Source organism: Helicoverpa armigera, chromosome 15, assembly GCF_030705265.1.
Source record: "Helicoverpa armigera isolate CAAS_96S chromosome 15, ASM3070526v1, whole genome shotgun sequence".
In the NCBI taxonomy this organism is placed as follows: Eukaryota; Metazoa; Arthropoda; class Insecta; order Lepidoptera; family Noctuidae; genus Helicoverpa; species Helicoverpa armigera.
In genome coordinates, this window is record NC_087134.1 from 10,948,009 (window position 1) to 10,965,798 (window position 17,790).

General features: G+C 39.0%; 1 protein-coding gene across 1 annotated transcript; it reads right to left on the minus strand.

Annotated features, from left to right (window-relative positions):
- Positions 1-8,933: 8,933 nt before the first annotated feature.
- LOC135117890 (uncharacterized) lies at positions 8,934-17,747 on the minus strand. The gene is made up of 17 exons (XM_064038313.1): positions 17,261-17,747; positions 16,500-16,676; positions 16,017-16,194; positions 15,533-15,712; positions 15,058-15,234; positions 14,579-14,697; positions 13,392-13,533; positions 12,967-13,037; positions 12,629-12,848; positions 12,076-12,267; positions 11,694-11,791; positions 11,359-11,478; positions 10,826-10,984; positions 10,159-10,236; positions 9,998-10,069; positions 9,393-9,569; positions 8,934-9,084 (listed from the first exon to the last, which is right to left on the minus strand). The coding sequence occupies exons 1-17, from the start codon at positions 17,525-17,527 to the stop codon at positions 9,019-9,021; spliced, it is 2,493 nt and encodes an 830-aa protein (XP_063894383.1). The 5' UTR covers positions 17,528-17,747; the 3' UTR covers positions 8,934-9,018.
- Positions 17,748-17,790: the final 43 nt, after the last annotated feature.

Here is a 17,790-nt window from a genome sequence, read left to right on the forward strand (position 1 = left end):
CTAATAGTGATCTCTATACCATAACATAGGTACATTCATTACTATTACTAGGGCTAGTCTAATGGCGATTGCAACAATGTGTCACCAAAAATATTTGTATTCTCATGGCGCAGCAATTACGTACAGCCGCGTCTGATTACTACCAGACATAATAGACCTGCAGATTGTTTTACAATTACACACATCACGATTATGGTCATTTAAACCACGATAAGAAGTAATTACAATGACATATTCCATTTTGATGGTTTTGTAAAAACCATTGTCGTATGCAAACAATGTAGCAATAGGTATGGATAGAGGATGGTAGGAAGTGTGCAAATGGTCTTGCGTGTCTGCGTTAAGCTAATTTATGTTTAAGTATTGTATGCTTTGATAAAGTTTTAGATAAAAACGACGAGGTCAGGTTAATAGGCAATGGAACAGGATTCTTTTGATTAGCACGTGCATAAGACTTATTGATGGATACTATTGTTGTATCGACAAGAAAGAAATCAATATCTGCAGTATCAGAGAAGAAATGATCAAAAATGGAACCTTAAGATCAACATTATGATCCATTAAACGACCCAAAATCTTCCAAAAACAAATTTTCCACTATCTAAAATTACCGAATCTCTTACGTAAACGTTTCTAGAACATCTATATAAGATATCTATTGCTTCATGTATCCCAATTGTGTTTAATGGCTTCCTAATGTGAACAATCAGGCGGATGGGCCGCCATCATTTCAATTGACATATCTATGAATGGGAACTGGTGAAGAATTCGGTGATACTCAATATCTTTATTACTTAGTAGTAAATGTTAGTTTTGGGTATTCCAGTCACAGGTTTATTTGGACTTTACAAGAAATTGAGAAGATTTACGATGGTCAAGAATAATGCAGTAGAAGGTAAGGATAGTGTTGGTACAATTCGGAAATTAGAGAGATAGGTAATCCGGTGCATATGAACAAATTAACAAATGCCCCTTTATATAACCAGTACAAAGTATGTTAATATACAGGATTTTCCTGTTTCCGTTACATTTTGCAATGGTGGTTGTCATAATCTATAGTAATATTCATTGGTCGTGTCAAATTGTTGGTGAGCCACCCACTTAATCTATAATTACAGGATGTTCCGACGTCTCTTTTCCTGGTCATATCTACATCTATATTTTTCGCCAACCCTACTAAAATCCGAGCAGACTCACGAACGACTGCACACAAAACGATTACTGAAAGGCTACAATAAAACTGGTAATATTACAAGAAACCATGTTCGAAATCTTAAAGGACCCGACAAAAACCGCAGACGATAAGCTCCAAACTTGTTATATACAAGAATGGATATCATACCATCATCTTATGAGTAATGGGCGCGATACTTAGACCTTCTAAGAACTGCAGTCACGCCGTGAACTCTTAAATTGGTGACGAAATGCCGTGAGACCGACATGTGCTTGGAATTTTTTGTATCATCCACACTTTGTATTTGTTTAGTCTTCATGTTAAACCGACTTGAATCGTCCTTCCAACTGTCTATTTCAAATTCAAAATTTATTATTTTTATTATATTTGGAACAGTTTTTTGGCTTGACACACGCGTCACATTCGTCAGTCCAACGCACAAGAGTGATTGCTTACGGACTGTAAAATTATTTGTATGCAGTATTTCATTTTTTTGTTTGTGATGCATGTCGCAATTTTGGTAAAAATATGCACGGGTTACAAAGATGAATCTTTATGACTGTAGCTGACAACTGAAATACTACCAACTATAAAATATATTCCAGTATATCGTGACAAATTAATTCCGCCTCTATAAATTCCTTGTGAATTGTAAAACAGAAAAGCCATATAATATTTAATAAGAACATTGATGTATATGGCTCTTAAAAATTTAATGCACCCATTATGTTATCCAATGAAAATCGATTCTATTGAATAATCTACAATCGCTGTCGACACAGTACAGAAAAATGCTTTTTCCTTGGAATAACTAATTATAAGCGAAGTACTAGAGGAACGTGGCGTGGTTCTGTGTGAAATGAAATCCAAACAAAGAGTGGTATCGAAGGTTTGATCAAACACCCCTGCAGCACTCGATCAGCAAGGGATTCGGTTCGGCGCGCACACAGATTCGTCCGAACTGAATTGATATGAAGTTATTAACATTGAATTAAAATATTTACAGAGCTGTGCCGGGTGCGCTCGTTTATTTTTGCATGACAATTAAATATGTACATGCGACTCCAATACATTTAAAACGTGGGGTTCATTTTCGATCATTTGCATGTACCTTGAGGGCGCAGTGTTCTTTTATTCATACACACGAATCTGGCTATTCTCGTTTGGTGAGTCGCTCGAATGGTGCCAACCAGATATTTTTTCCTTCTCATGACATTTCGTGCTGTCTGTACGCTGTCACCGATGGAACTCGATATGCATGCATTAAATTTTAAAAGCGTCCATAAGTTATTCATACTCCATTAAAAGTTCCGATGCAGATTGCACGAGCAAGGACTTAATAGAAATCGAGTTTCTTTCAATAGGAATTTAAACAGAGCTCCTTTTTCCTTCGTCCAGACCTCGTCTGACCTACAAATTTACATAGCAGACAATTTAATCCTTGGCTTCAACCTTTATTAGCTAGGACAGAATTCTCGGAACATATTTCAGCGTGTTTTTACTTAAAGTGGGCGGTTCTGCCAGATCGTAGATTGTGTGACTCAGATGATATGGGTGTGGGAACTTATATCACTTTGGACACGAGAAGCTAGCGACCACGAACGCATTTATCTGTAACATAAGTACACGATTCATATCGGAAACGCTATCTCACCGAGGCGGCTCTTCCACCGCCCTAAAGTTGGACGCAAGCCAGTGCCTAAAATCGTACTGCGGACATGATTCAACTATGAATTCGTGTTTATGCTCCATATCTTTTATTACATTAATGCGTCTGAAGTTCTCCTGAGACGTGACAGCATTATGAACGATGCGGCCCCACCAAATGTGGCGTATGCGACCGCAGTGCGACCCGAAACGGCCCGAAATGACCAGTAATCGCCGTTCTGATGGCAGATAAGCACAAATGAATATGTAACGCCCGTCCTCCCACGACCGAGCACAATAAAACCGAGCCTGACCCTATAAAAATAAAAACAGGCAATTAATATTGTTTATTCGCGTCCGTTATTCAGAGCGGCGACAGTAACAAACGACGTCTGCATGGATTAATGGCATCGGAGGCGAGCGCGTCTCGCGGCCGCGACACCGATGCCGCGGACACCACGCCGAGCCGGTTGAGTAATTCCCTATGTAACGGGACTTCCAGTTATGTAAATCTCAGCCGAATTTCACGATGCATCTGCATAGTTTCGAAAGTAGATCTTAATTAGGCGATCGATTAATTGTATCACACAGTTTTGTATCTAAATCTAGACGAGGAAAATAAAGCAATTGAAGTATATTATGGATTGTGGATGCGGAACGGAGTCGATGCATAGTAATGAGTCCCAATTAATTATAGTCACTCTGATTTCCTATCGGTCGGCCGGCGTGCCTCAGGGAGACATTATCGGGCCACTCGCTACCAAATGTCCGGTGGAAAATTGTGAATATATTTAACTTGGGATCGATTAAACGTCAATGCAACTACCGGGTTATCGATATCGCAGTGAGATAAGCCTATTAGTTGCGTCACACGGATAGTGAGCGGTGCGACCGGTCGACCTCTGTGATCAGCGGAGGTTGTGGGGTCACCATCACCGGCCCCGGCAGGCTTTAATCTCCTGAAACTTTTACGAGCCGACGCATGAATAATTCCCGAGAGAGCAGCTATCGATCGCACACGTCGAGGTTTTTATTTATACGGCGCGGGTGGGCGAGGCGCATATTAGTAAACAGGCGCAGGCGCGCCGGAGCGGACACTCACCGACTTGTAGCACGTTCTCCACGCAGCCAGCCTCCAGCAGCTTGAGGCCGCGGCAGAAGGCGATGTTGCGGTGGTCGTCGGGAGGCGCCCGCGCCAGCGACGAGTACATGCAGATGTCCCGCTCATCCCTCGGGAACGACCAGTACACGACGCGGCGCTGCACTGGCTCCGGGATGCGTTCATAGCGCTCCTCGATGCGTTGGAACGGGATCGCGGCGGCGACTATTTTCGCTGTGATGTCGAGTAAGGTCGGCGGGGCGCGCGGCCGGCAGCAGGCGCGCGGCGCACACGCGGACATGGCGCTCGCTCGGCCGCTCGGCGCGGACTGGCGGCCGGCGCGCCCCTCCCGCGCCGCCGCCCCGCCAGGGGGCGCCCGCAACCCCGGGGATGCGAGCCCCGAATCGACACACTGCGATAAATTATTCATTTGGCAGGCATAATGTGCGATATATTATTAAAAGTTGGCATTTTTGTTGTTCTATGTGGCCTCAAATAGAATCCATAACTATTTGAAATCGCTGCGGTTAGCATTTATTAATAATTAATTGCATTGAAACGGCCTAATACTGTTTTGATGTGTTCATTTAATAACAAGTTCTCTATTTTGCGTTTTTTAGGTATTTCATATTTATGGAAATTAAAACTCAACACATTCAGGCGTTATGAAATCCGAAACATAGCACTGAACATCAAAAAGTTGGTACTGAAATAAATAAGAACAATACTCGTAAAAATATAATGTCGGTGCGTGTCGTTGATAGCCGACGCTCCTCGCATTACACAAACGAAGGGGAAAGGCTGGTGCGGCGTGGCGGGACGGCGGGGGGGTACATTAACAGCTGATGGCGGGGGCGGCGGGCGCGGGGGGAGGGGGCGCCGACGTCAGGTGTCCGACCTGCTGGCTCAGCTGTGATTGAGCGCGCCGCGCAGCGCTGCAGCCGCTGACTTGCAACGCATGTACATTGACCTTTTTGTTTATCATTTTTTTGTAAACATTACTCACTGAGCCGCGCTCGAAGGTAACAAAGTACGATTTAGAATGTATTGTCTTAGCAACTGCGGTGCGATGGCCCTATTGTAAACTCGTTTTGGAAATCGAGAGTCGGGTGACAAAAGCAAAGGCTGTTAATATTTTATGATTTTTAGTTGTTATTGTCACTTGAAAAACATTTTTAGTGTTACAGCTAGGGCTTATTTTAATGTGCGTATTCACTTCACTTTGCTATTCATTAACGGTGCCTTAAAAAGAAATCAACGTTACATTTTAATCTTTACTTACAAAAAGCCTCTAAAACTCTATCAGTATTCATTACACTAACAAAAACGTACATGCAAAACTCCCATTCACAATCAACCCAATTTGAAATCCAAAAATAAATCGCGTACAAAAACAATAGGATTACAACAAAAGCGCTTCATCCGCTGTATTCGCTCGCTGCCATGTCTCGGACGACTGCGAGGAAATCCCGACTGAACTCGAACATACCTATAGCTATGTACTACATACCTACTGTTTATACATAATGCTATTATGTCGATTTATGTGTAAGTCAGCTGATCGCCATTGAAAGTGATTTGACTTTTGTTGTTATGGAACTTTTTTAATTTTTGACTTCAAATTTTTTAGTTTCGTTCTAGATTCTCGTAATGTCGATCTGTAACTATGGTTAATGGTTGTCGGAAGGCTAAAACTTTATCTTAACTAAAATCATCATCTTTCTGCCCTTATCCCAGTTTTCATTTGGCATAGCATCGGCGCGTCTTCTTCTTCCAGGTTTCCATTCTACTCAATTATGGAATTAGTTCTTTATCTAGTCATCTCAGTTACTTCTCTAGTCATCTTAGTTCCTTCTCTGCTCATCCTTTTTCCTTCAGTAATGCATTTCCTATTGTATATCCTGCTCCTCCTGGCAGGACTGCAAAATAACGAGTCGGCGCGAGTATAATACCAAACATAGGAACTAACCACAGTATTAGTAATCTTCCTTCTAATGTTTTTGGAACTACTCATAGCTAGGTATGTATTGGTTCATTGCTATAAATTGGAACTAACCAACCTCTAGAAGTAGTATAACTAAAGGATGTGTAAGGACTGGAGAGTTTGCTGGGGAGTTCATTGCACCACTTCTTCTTCCCAGTTGTTGACGTTCGAAAAGTGCTCATTTATCAGCCATTTATCAGAATAAACGTGTTTGAGTTTGAGTTAGGCCGGCTGCAAAGAGCACCCTGCCTGCTAGCAAATCGGCCGATGGTTGGAAGACAGTTTATTTTGAAAGCAGTCCAAAATCCTGTTATTTCTGTCTGATGCCGGTTGTTTCATCTCATCAAACGACATACCTATCTCTGGAGTAAAATTCCTTGAAAAAATTCGTCTATTTTGTCAAGAAGGTAGCATCTTATCCTACTGGATACCTGCAACGCGTAACAATATAAAATGCCCATGTTTGTCATTACAGGGAAGATAAACCTGCCGCGACCACGGGATTGTTCGCCCTTGTGCATGAAAAGCTCCAGAAGGAACATACTGGGTCTTACTCAGTGATTGATTTGATGATTAAGAGCTTTTTAACGAATCTGGATGTGATTTTTATAAATAAATACATATTCACGAGGAAAGCTCGACGTTACAAAGTTACCAAAAGTAACCACAGCAGGGACGCAATGGTTTTCCTAATTTGTACTTGTAACATATGGTGTTTTGAACGTAACTCAGCGTAGTTGTCTATGTTATTTATCGATTTCAAATAATAAATAAATCAAGCCATTTATATGAGAACGAAGCATGCAGCCTGCATACTGAACTGCATGCACCAATATAAATTTATAATAAATTCCCCCACAAAACCATCGCTATGAACAATAATTCATTCATAACTTTCGAGTTTTAAATCGCGCGGGAAAACGCAGCTGTAGGTAATGGCACTTTCATAAATAAATCAAAATGCCAATCAATCAGCTTTTACGAACTCTTCGACGAAAATGACACGATTTAACACAATTAAACCATTTAAAATCATTACGTGTTCGACGTAAGTGTAAATAAACGTTAATCTAATCGATTAGTATTACGATTAACGCCGATGATCGAATGAATTCGAATGATTCATTCATTAAGTGCGACGTGCTCGAGGTGGGAGGCGGGTGGCGCGAAACCACCACAGACTATAAATGGAGACTGCTAAGCTATTCTGCATAGGCTGTATGTACATTCTTGGGACATTAGAAAATATTATTTTTTGGTTTTTGTCGGTTTTGTGTGATTTTATTTTGTCAGCAGAGTGATTATCTGATTTAGTTGTAGATAATAAGATGGTTTTGGAAAATTAAGTGTTCCATAATTAAGGATTTACCAATGACAAATATTGTGGAATGATCATTACTGACAGTGAATGTACGAAACGTAATTTTATGTCCGAAATTACCGACTTATTAACGCTTAAATCATTAAGAAAGCTGATTACCGACTTTAAAGCCGCATGGAAAGCAAGAATCCGTTTTAATCACCATTATAAAGAAACTGCGGTATCTCCACCGAAATGCTCCAACTCCCAGCATCAAGTTCTGACCCGGAATCGAACCGGCTTTCGAGCTGTCTGCTAAAAAAAGTTTTGACTTAAAATTTTATAACCTGTATTCCATTACGGCGCTCCCGCGAATCGATACCGCGTTCCGAATTTAAAATGTCGTGTCCCCGCCATTTTTGCCGGATCTAATGAACTATTAAACTGCAATTTGGATGCGCGATGGCTGTTAGATGGCGCTGTGCGCACGTATTGATCGCGCGATGGGGGCCAAATATCTCGACATCGGGTTCTGCCAAGTCACGGAATGTATTGCTAGCTATTGTGGCGAAAAATGGGGGGTTGAGATGAGCGTGGAATGCCTGCCCGCGCTTAGTGACGCGACGATTTATGCGAGCCGCGCGCTGCGTGAGCTTTTTTGCTCCTTTCAGTTTTGATGAGTGTCCAAAAGTTTTTATGGATGCCCCTGTGGTACAAAAATGGGCCTGTTCATTTTTAACTCGTACTCTAACTGAATTTGTGTTCAAAAAAGCTGGTCCTTTGATACCCAGATAAACAAAAATCTTCTAAATGCAAAAATATTACTTGATCATCTTTAAGCCGTACTTTTATCGTAGAGATGCAAACATATCAAGAATACTCTATCATAAACACAAACACATAAAATCTTAGCGTCCCCATAAACACGAAGGGGTGTTAGTAAGTTCCATACACGATACACGCTACTTTCTGATACATAATTACAAAGGCGCTGAAATATGAATACAGCTTGGTATTTCCGAAATGCGGGCTCGGCGGCAATTACACTATGTGAATATTTTACCGATGGGGTATTGAAGAACTTGCCTTGTAAATTGCAGAACGGTATTGTATGTACATAATATAAATATCTCATATCTGAAAGGTACATAATACATTATTTGATGAGTGCAGTAGGTACTAACGCAGTTGTTAAATGACGTTGATGATTGACGAGCCTTCGATAAACGCCGCATCTTGACGTCTAAAGAACTCTTGACAAAAAGTAATAGTACTGACACCTAGTTTATTCATATTTACCGATCTAATTAGAGAAGATTAGGCCTATGTGCTTCAATTAGCATCAGAACCCTTCTAACAGCTTCGCCATACAAAAATCTCATGGGAACATGACTTTCCTATTTATACATACACCATGAGGGTAGCTACTCGTATCAATAAATTAGTAACTTTGGCAATTTCCCGATAATTTTCAATAAAGTTTGTTGATTAAATTATGAAGGGTCGATAGTAATTTAATTTTTATTAGAACCTACTGGCGCTCTCTGGTGACAAGTTTCGTACTGTATAGTGAATAAAGCGCCATCTAGCGGTGATTGGAAGTAAACGTGAAGGACCGAAGCTAGGTGTTTTGAGGTACAAAAATTAGTACACTATGTTGCCGCCAGAGGGATTTTAAGTTCTAAAGTGGCGTGATTTTTTTTCTTATAAATACATTCAAACCCAAAGAAAGTATTGGAGATTATATTTGCAAAAATGTAAGTATAAAAAATATTTTCACATTGTCGTTAAGGGTATAGCTGTTTCTCTAGATGTCAGGGTAGTTCGTTGTATCTCACTGGGTACGTCAGTTGGTTTCCTCGGTCCCAAGAATACAGCTCCTGAAAATTAAAAAAAAACATAAAGTAAAAGTAGTTTTATTTAAATGTCTAATGGTGTTTATTTACATAGATATTTAGATAAAGTTATAAAACAACGCTTGAAAAGTGAGAATGTAAAGATATTGTTCTTATTCAGACTTAATTACTTTAAATATGCAAATAAATCTTTACATATTAAAGAAAACTAAAAGATCTAAGGACTGGGTTTTATGATCTTTTCAATTCCCCAGTTTTACCGAAAAGAAAAATTCAGTACTGCAAAAATCAAGTAATATTTCAAGTATTAATTTAAAAAAAGCTGCACTAACCTTATGCATATGATCGTATCCAAGCTGCGTAGTCTTCCTAAAAGGGTTGGTGAACTGCAATGCCACTTCTATCTGCTTGTTCAGATATAGATCTATGGCGACCGACACTTTGCTCTCTCTCTCTGTTGCCGAGTCTAACGCGTATAGTACTCCACAAACTATGAACATCTCGCCTACCTGTTGAAAAACAAAAACAAGTTTTTATTACTTACTAGGTATTTCACCTGAGTCCCTTGGGAACTACTTTGTGTACTCTAATAAAAAGTAGCCTCTAGTCTTCCTTGATAAATGCGCTATTTAATACTGAATAATTTCATAGAATCAAAGCGGTTGTTTCAGAGGTTAGAACTTTCAAGCAAACAAACAAACTGTTTAGCTTTATAATGTTTTGTAGATATGATATATGTTACGGTTAAAGCCCGAAGTGCCTATAACCTAGGCTTAACCGGTTATAGCTGGTTGTAACCGATCATAAGCGGCCGATCATAAATAGAGTAGTGTTCTCTTATCCTCGGTTAGAACTAGGTGTAGCTTTCTTTTCTTTTTATTTTGAACTCATATTTTTCTAACATTGTATGTACGAAAAAAACATCTTTTGTACTCACTTGTTTATGATTCAATGAAATATTCCAAATGTAGTCTATATTCAGTCCATCCTTGTTAGGGTCAAAGCTGAGCTGCAAAAAAACGTATTTTTTATGAGAGACTGTTCTTGCTTATCAAAAATAAAAAAAATATCATCAAGAAGATCATTAATGTTGAATACCTTAGCTACAGCAGTATTGTTAGACGATTCTATTGAATATATCGCCCAAAGACCGTTGTCATCCGCACTGAAGTCTACCTGAAATAAGTAAAAAATATGGCTATATTGACTATAGATTATATGAACTCATCATAAGTCCTTAATCATTTCCCTTCCCATGAGACAGAAATATGTGATACATACTGAATTTTTAACTATTGTATCTGTATCGTGGTCAGTAAAGTGGTTAAGACTATGATCAAATCGATTTCTAGAGTAAGGTTCATCCACATGGGAATAATTGTAGATAGATCTGGAAAATACCGTACAACGGCGCCCGTGTCCAGTTGCCGTCCCGTGGGGATGCGAAAAAATATCTTTTGTGACTTTTTGGTCAGCCAGCAATCACCATTGGGTTTAGGAAAAATTCAAACTTTATTTTTATTGGAAGACTGCCCATATGGGTGGAACTAGCTTCTGCCAGCGGTTTCACCCGCATCCCTTTGGAAACTCTGTATAAAAAGCGTATAGCCTTCCTCGATAAACGGGCTATCTAACACTGGAATATTTTTTCAAATCGTATAAGTGGTTCCTGAGATTGGGCTGATCAAGCAAACAAACTCTTCAGCTTTATAATGTCATAGTATAGATTATAGATAATACTGGTCTTCTTTGAAAGAGAATTTACCTGGTTATGTTGCGAAGTATACAGTCGACCATCAGCGTGGGGCAGCTTGACAGACTTGATGCGGCTCTGCGTCAGGTCGTACCTGATGATGTCGCCAGGGTTGCCCGACTCGTTGGCCTGGTAGAAAAACGAGCCGCTGTATACGACGTGCCCGTTGCCCTAGAAAGAATATTGTCAGTTTAGTTTATTGCAATCATGCACCCCACAAAAGATGAGGAACTAATTTTATCATCTCCAGAATGGGGGTAAAAACTATTGCAAACAGGCCTTAATAAAAGGCATTTACTCGGGGTCGGTAAGTAAATAGGCCTTACCAAAAACTGAAGAACCAAAGAGGTAGTTTGACTGGAGAGAATTCGTATGCCTTTGTAATGCATCTATGTATATTGCACAAAGTTTAAATAAATAAATAAGGTATTTATTTGGGATAGTCGCCGTCAGTAACAAACAATTAATAAACTAGATCTGTTAGGGTTTGTACCAAATTAAAAAAAATCATATGCCTTAATACAAGAATGAAATCTGATACTCACAAAGAATGGTTTTTGCAGTTTATGATACTCGTCCACGTGGTCCTGCTTGAAGCTTGTTTTAGTTCTGTACTCCCTCAGTCGCTCCACATCCGTTTCTTGTGTGGTCCACAATTTTTCTCTCTGGAACAATTAAATGACAATGATAAAATACAACAATACCTATGATTAGATGTTGCATAACTTATTACTTGTGTTTTGAATGAGTGTAACAGTGCGAATGAGTGTAGAGAGGATCGTGTAAGGCGTGTCTACTCGCGCAAGCAATTGACAACACGTGAAAAAGAAAGGAACGGATTTGTGAAGTAGAATGACTCATGTTTTTCTTGTTATCATACCTGAGCATCGGAGCCATTCGAGTCTCTAAGCCAAGCCCCAAAGGTTTCTTCTTTGTAGCGATGGTAAACTGGCTTCCCAATAGCATAGAGCTGACAATCTGAAAATGACAACACTGTTTAAGTCTGTAAGATTTTTAGTACAATGAGCAATCTGAAGACTTTGCTAGGTACTGGCTGTTTCTCATTGTAATACTCACGTACATGGAACTATTTCTCATCCATCGTCAAAAATTAGCTTATATTATTTTTCGGGCTCTTGATTTAATGTGGTTCAGTAGTTATGGCGTTATAATAGCGTGACCAACATAGTTAATTTAGCTTTAACTATATTACCGAAAAGACCATTGAAGCCAATGTTTTTATGTCTAGTTAAGTAACTCACTAGTATTCCTCCTAGGCTTATGTCCAGTGGTTCCATTCATGGAAGTGATGAGCAGTTGTGCGCGATCACACCTAGGACATGTAGGACAGCGCTGGACTTCACATAACTCCTCGTAAGAAGTCAGGGTCGGGGGCCTGGAGCCATATTCTACTGGTTGTTGTTTTGGCACGTTCTCGTGGTTTGGTCCAGGGTCTGGAAAGAAAGAGGAGCAAAGGAATTGCTCTTTATTATCATTGGAATATTTGTTTTTCTAAATACACATATGTACCTATACATAACGTAATATTTGAATAGTTATATAAGTAGGAATAAATATGGATTTAAATAAAAATTATGAACAGAACACCAGCTTCGTTTGCATGCACTTTCACTTGCACACCAAAGGACCTTCAATTAATATTATTAAAAGTACCATACTATTTCATAGTGATCTAGTATCCCATTTTATTATTTTTTTATTAGTATAGAACTAAAGTATTTTATACTGTCAATGCATTGGTCCCCACTGGGTGGGTCCTTAAATATCTTCAGAAGTCTTAAAATACCAACTCACATCTCAAAGTAATATCTCCCTTAACGGTCTGGTTATTAAGTTCATTTTTGGCTACACAGCTGTACGTCCGTAGATCGCTCTCCCTCACTCCTGGTATCTCGAGTCTCAGGATCCACCTCCAGGGGTCACCAGTTGGAGCTATCTCAGTCTTGTACCGAAGACCTTCCAGAGTTATGCCGTCCATTTCCCAAGCTAGGACTGGCTCTGGCCACGCTTGGATCTGGATAAGGAAATAAGTAGTGAGTATATAGTTTTACACAAGCATTTATGAAAAGTAGACCTTATGTATTATGTGAGAGGTAATGGTAAACAACTATTTTAAGGATTGGTGAACTTACCTCACATTCGATCTTAACAGTCTTGTTGGTGACATATACGACGTTATTCGGCACCCGTATGTAAGGACTGACTGAAACAATTGGAAAGCATATGACGTTTTTAAGTTTTTTTAAGAAAAACATAGTTTTGGTAATCTCATGAAACCACTCGTATTGGTGATCTTCATGAAGGTATAATATTGACAATGACAACGAAAGGTCGTATGCACAGTTTATTTCAGCAAAAAACTTTTTATAAGTTATTTAGTACCACTTCTTTGTCATTACCGTCCAAAACAAATTACCGTGTTCTGATTTAACTACCCCATATCTTTTTCAAATGACCAGGTTCTTTCTCCACAACTTTCCAAACTGATTTCGATCGACCCATTTTACCATAACGCTAACAGACGGCGTTTCTCTTTTGTCTCTTGTGATATACTTACAATGGACTTCGACGTCAGTTGTCTGGTTGGCAGAAGGTAGCATGCCGTTGTTGGCCAGACAGACGTACTTGCCGGTATGCCAGCGAGAGACGTTGGGTATGTTCAGCACGTGGCCGGCTACTGAGGCGTCGCGCCAGGAACCCTGAAGGTGAGAGGATTTGTAGCTTGTTAATTGAGTAATGTTCTATGATTTCATTATTACTAAAGTATATAAACATTTTATAAGTATTTCGGTATTTAATGTTAGTGATGAATATATGTTGCATCTTCTGCTTTTTATTTTAACTATATCCCATAACGGGCCTGCTGGAAGAGATTTCTTAGGAAATAAGCTGTGCATTTGTACTATTTGAAATTTCATATTTTTATTATTTGTATTTGTACATAAAGTAATAAAGAAAAAAACTCCAATCTTCAGTGGATTTTAGTTTTTTTTAGACGCATTTATCTATAAAACTACTCGTTTTGTTTTCTTGACCCAGTTTTCGCGGACGGAGGGTAACAACTTTTCAAAATCATGCTGTTCCTCTTGTAGCCCAAAAAATATGAAAAAGTACGAGCACAACATTTTTGTGTTGCTAATTAGTAGGCCTTGTCAATGGCAGCGTAAAATAAACCTCGAAGAAACAAGACTTCATCCTGACACGACGATGACCCTTTTCACAATTATTTATGAAGACTTATTGCTGTCAAGTTTTTCTAGAAAAACAAGTAGGTTGTTTTTGCTATGCTGTAAGCTTTTCTTGTAAAACTACATAAACATTTTCTCTGGAACAGGGGCGTGGCGGGCACTACGCCAGGACCGTTATGCGCCTGGAAACTGGGCCATTCGAATACAGTGCGAATGCATACAAAGATATGGCAGGATTACGGCTATGAAATACTCGTTGATAATTGAAAAGTTTTTGCCTATGTACTATGTATTGCTTCATAAAATTTTAATCTCCTAATTCAGTCCTCAATGCAGACTTACATTAAAAAAATACAAGTAACAGTATTATTGTTCTCGTCTGTTAAAGTACCTACTGCGTCTCAAAGAACAACGCACTACTGGATTGACTAGCTTCAACGTACTACGTACAACGGACATGTGAGTCGTTGTAACTACTAAAATGTAAGTAAATGCATTTTTTCATAAAACCTTGATCTATCTTTGAAGTATAGAGCTGAACATTTGAAAACCTCACCTGAATAACAGCAGTTCCATCGTATCGTCTCCACTCCACGGTGGGCTCCGGGCGACCCATGGGGTTACAGCTGATCCGCATGGTGTCACCCTCACGGACTATCACTCGAGTTTGGTCCTCTAGGGTGACAGACAGAAAGATCAGTGTTATACAATGATGATGGAATATACTAATACCTACCTATACCTTTTATACGTAATCAAAATCACAAACAAGTTATAAGATCCTTTTATACCTACTTATTTCGTAATAAAAAAATTGAATTTGAACTTTTTGAAGTGAAATTCGATTCTGGGGATTATTTAAAGTAAAGTCGGGAATGATGACCTTTTTAAAATTTTTCTTGGAATAAAATTGATGGTTAATATTGTGATGTATGATTGATAGAATCGTACAAGCAAGTTGAGAAATAGGCAACCTGCCTAGAGACTTTCACAACGCTAAAACAGGTGCCTGTCGTTTCCGAATTTAATACTTACGAGCAAAAGTAGGTGGTATGAACAGTTCTTTTTCCAATGTATAGTTGTATATAGACAGCCCTGGTCTTCCAGGAGCACCGTCGCGTCCATCGTTACCTCTCTGACCTTTGGAACCTATTGGTCCTTTGTCACCTTTTGGTCCTCGTATGCCCGGTGGACCAGGGGCTCCAGCCCTGCCTGTGGAAAATACACAAATTATTAGTGTTGTAAGATCTAGTTCTTTATAGTTTAATCTTTCGTGAGAGACAGCTTAACATGTTTAAAATCTAAAGATATATAAGAAATTCCTTTTACTTTTGACAAGCAAAGTAAAATTTATTTATTTAGCAAAGTAATTTTTTTTTTAATTTAGTATTTGTAAATAAATGCAATAAATGAATTTAAAAACAACGAGTGACTTTAAATTACTAAATGATAATTAAATTATAAACTTAATTTAATTTTATAATTCATTTTATGTCGTAATGACTCTTACCGTCTTTCCCATCCTTCCCGTTCTTGCCCGGGCTACCATCCCTCCCAGGGACTCCGTCACGCCCGTCCTTCCCTGGGGCCCCGTCGGCACCATTGCGGCCTGACATACCGTCTAGACCCGGTTCACCAGGCACTCCATCTCGACCATCCAGTCCTGGATTACCGGGGAAACCGCGTTCACCTAGGAAAAGGCACAAGAAATAAGGTTATTTAAAAATATTTGTAGGTAGGTATATGTATACATATTTAACGGATGAAATCCGCATAATAGGTATGCTTCATAAATCAATGTTAATTATAAAACCTATTCAATAATTCGAGCACATTTTCGTAAGTGGCTGGATAGTGCCTTGAATATTAAACTGATTTGAAGTAAAAACACTTTCTGGATCCAAAAAATATTTTTGTGTAATACTTTAAATATCACGTAGAGTTCGCTATTTAAGTAAAAATAACATGATTATCCTCTATAGTTTCAAAGTTACCTTTAGGACCAGGTGGTCCCATAGGCCCTCTGCCTCCAGAATGGCCAGGAGTCCCAGGAGCCCCAGCATCTCCTCGTTCCCCTTTAGGACCAGGTAACCCAGTCGGTCCTTTTGGTCCCTGAACGCCGGGAGGACAGTAATCCTGGGTTGCTTTGCAGAAACCTTGTACTACCTTATACTGAAAATGATGAACAACGGCAATAGTCAAGGGAGAACTGGTATTGTGTTATAATAGAAGTAGTTTTGGACTAGAAAGTATCTATAAAGGTAGTTTATTTGACGTACATATTTAATACAGATGGATAAAATAATAAGATTGAATGACGATGACTCAATAAATTCGATTAATTTTGCAACAAATTGCGGCTAGTTATAGTAATTTTAATCGCATTTGATTAAAAGACTGTTCTTTCGAGTCAAGTTCCTTTAAAATACTGTCGGTAAATAAAGAACAGACTGAATAGATATTACTTCTATACTTACTGGAACTCTTGAGTAACTGGTTAACCAAACCCAAGTGTCTCCACCTGGGGCAGGTCCTTTAGCGCCAGTCTTCCTCATCTCTGCCGCATCCTTCTCTTCAAGCTCCGGCCGCATTTTAGGGTTGAAGAACTCCACGTGAGGAGTCACGGTGTTATCTTCTTGGTTTACTGATTGTTTCTGAAGATTGAATGACAAAATATGAATTCGAATAAATGAATTGGAAGAAGGAGAAAGACCGAAGAAAAGATGGATTGATTGTCTAAAGATGACATGAATATGAATGGAATGAGTATAACGACTAACAGAGGAATGGTAGAACATAGCACCAACCTTAAATAAAATACAATAATATTACAGCATTAGGATGAAATACTACGGATCTAAGGGAGACCAGTGTTTGGGTTCTACGAAATTGAAGTGCTTATTGACCGATTAAATTAAAGTGGATTCGCAGACGTAGGTGTTATGCGTACTACTGGCGTACGTAGCCGGTACTACATTTAGATATTTTTAAAGTTAAAATTAATATTTATAAAAAAAACGTATACATGTATAGATAGAGCAAGTTATCAAAAATTAAACAAATCACATAAAAACTTTTCATAAACAATGTAAGTATTTAGTACCTACCTACAAGATTTCATTAAAACCTGTATGTGAAAACTTTGATCTAGATAAATATAGATAAAAGGTTTTATACTGTATTAATAGAACAGTTACTTCCGCGTTCCCTCTTAATTTCGATCCCTACATATACTTACCAACATAGCCTCCCTTTTTAGTCGATGCGATGTACTCCCACTGATCTCCATCAAATACGCATCAATTTTCTCCTCTATCCTTTCATCCAGAACATTCTTCAATAACTTTCTAGCTTCTACATCAAAATTCACTTCACTATTACCCACATAAGTATACGTCTGTACTATTAAAGACACAGCAGCGAACACACAAGCAATCACCGAAAGTGTTTTACAGCAAAACGGTTCTAAGTCCGTTGACACTCTTCTTTTTGGACTAGCCTTCATTTTGTTAGCTTACACATATTTTTTGGTCCAAAAAGCAAGTCTAGAAACACTCCAAAATTTTCTATAAGTAATTTTAATTCAATTCGCGATCATATTCGTTGTAGCCCGATTTTTGGGAGACTAACACGTGTTAGCCGTTTGAGATGTGTGACTGTAATCCCGACCAATGTAGACCTTCCGGTACGATACGAGTAGTTGCACAACGCCCGCCGATAACCAATTGAGTCCCGGACTATTAAACCAATGAACTAACTCAATCAGAC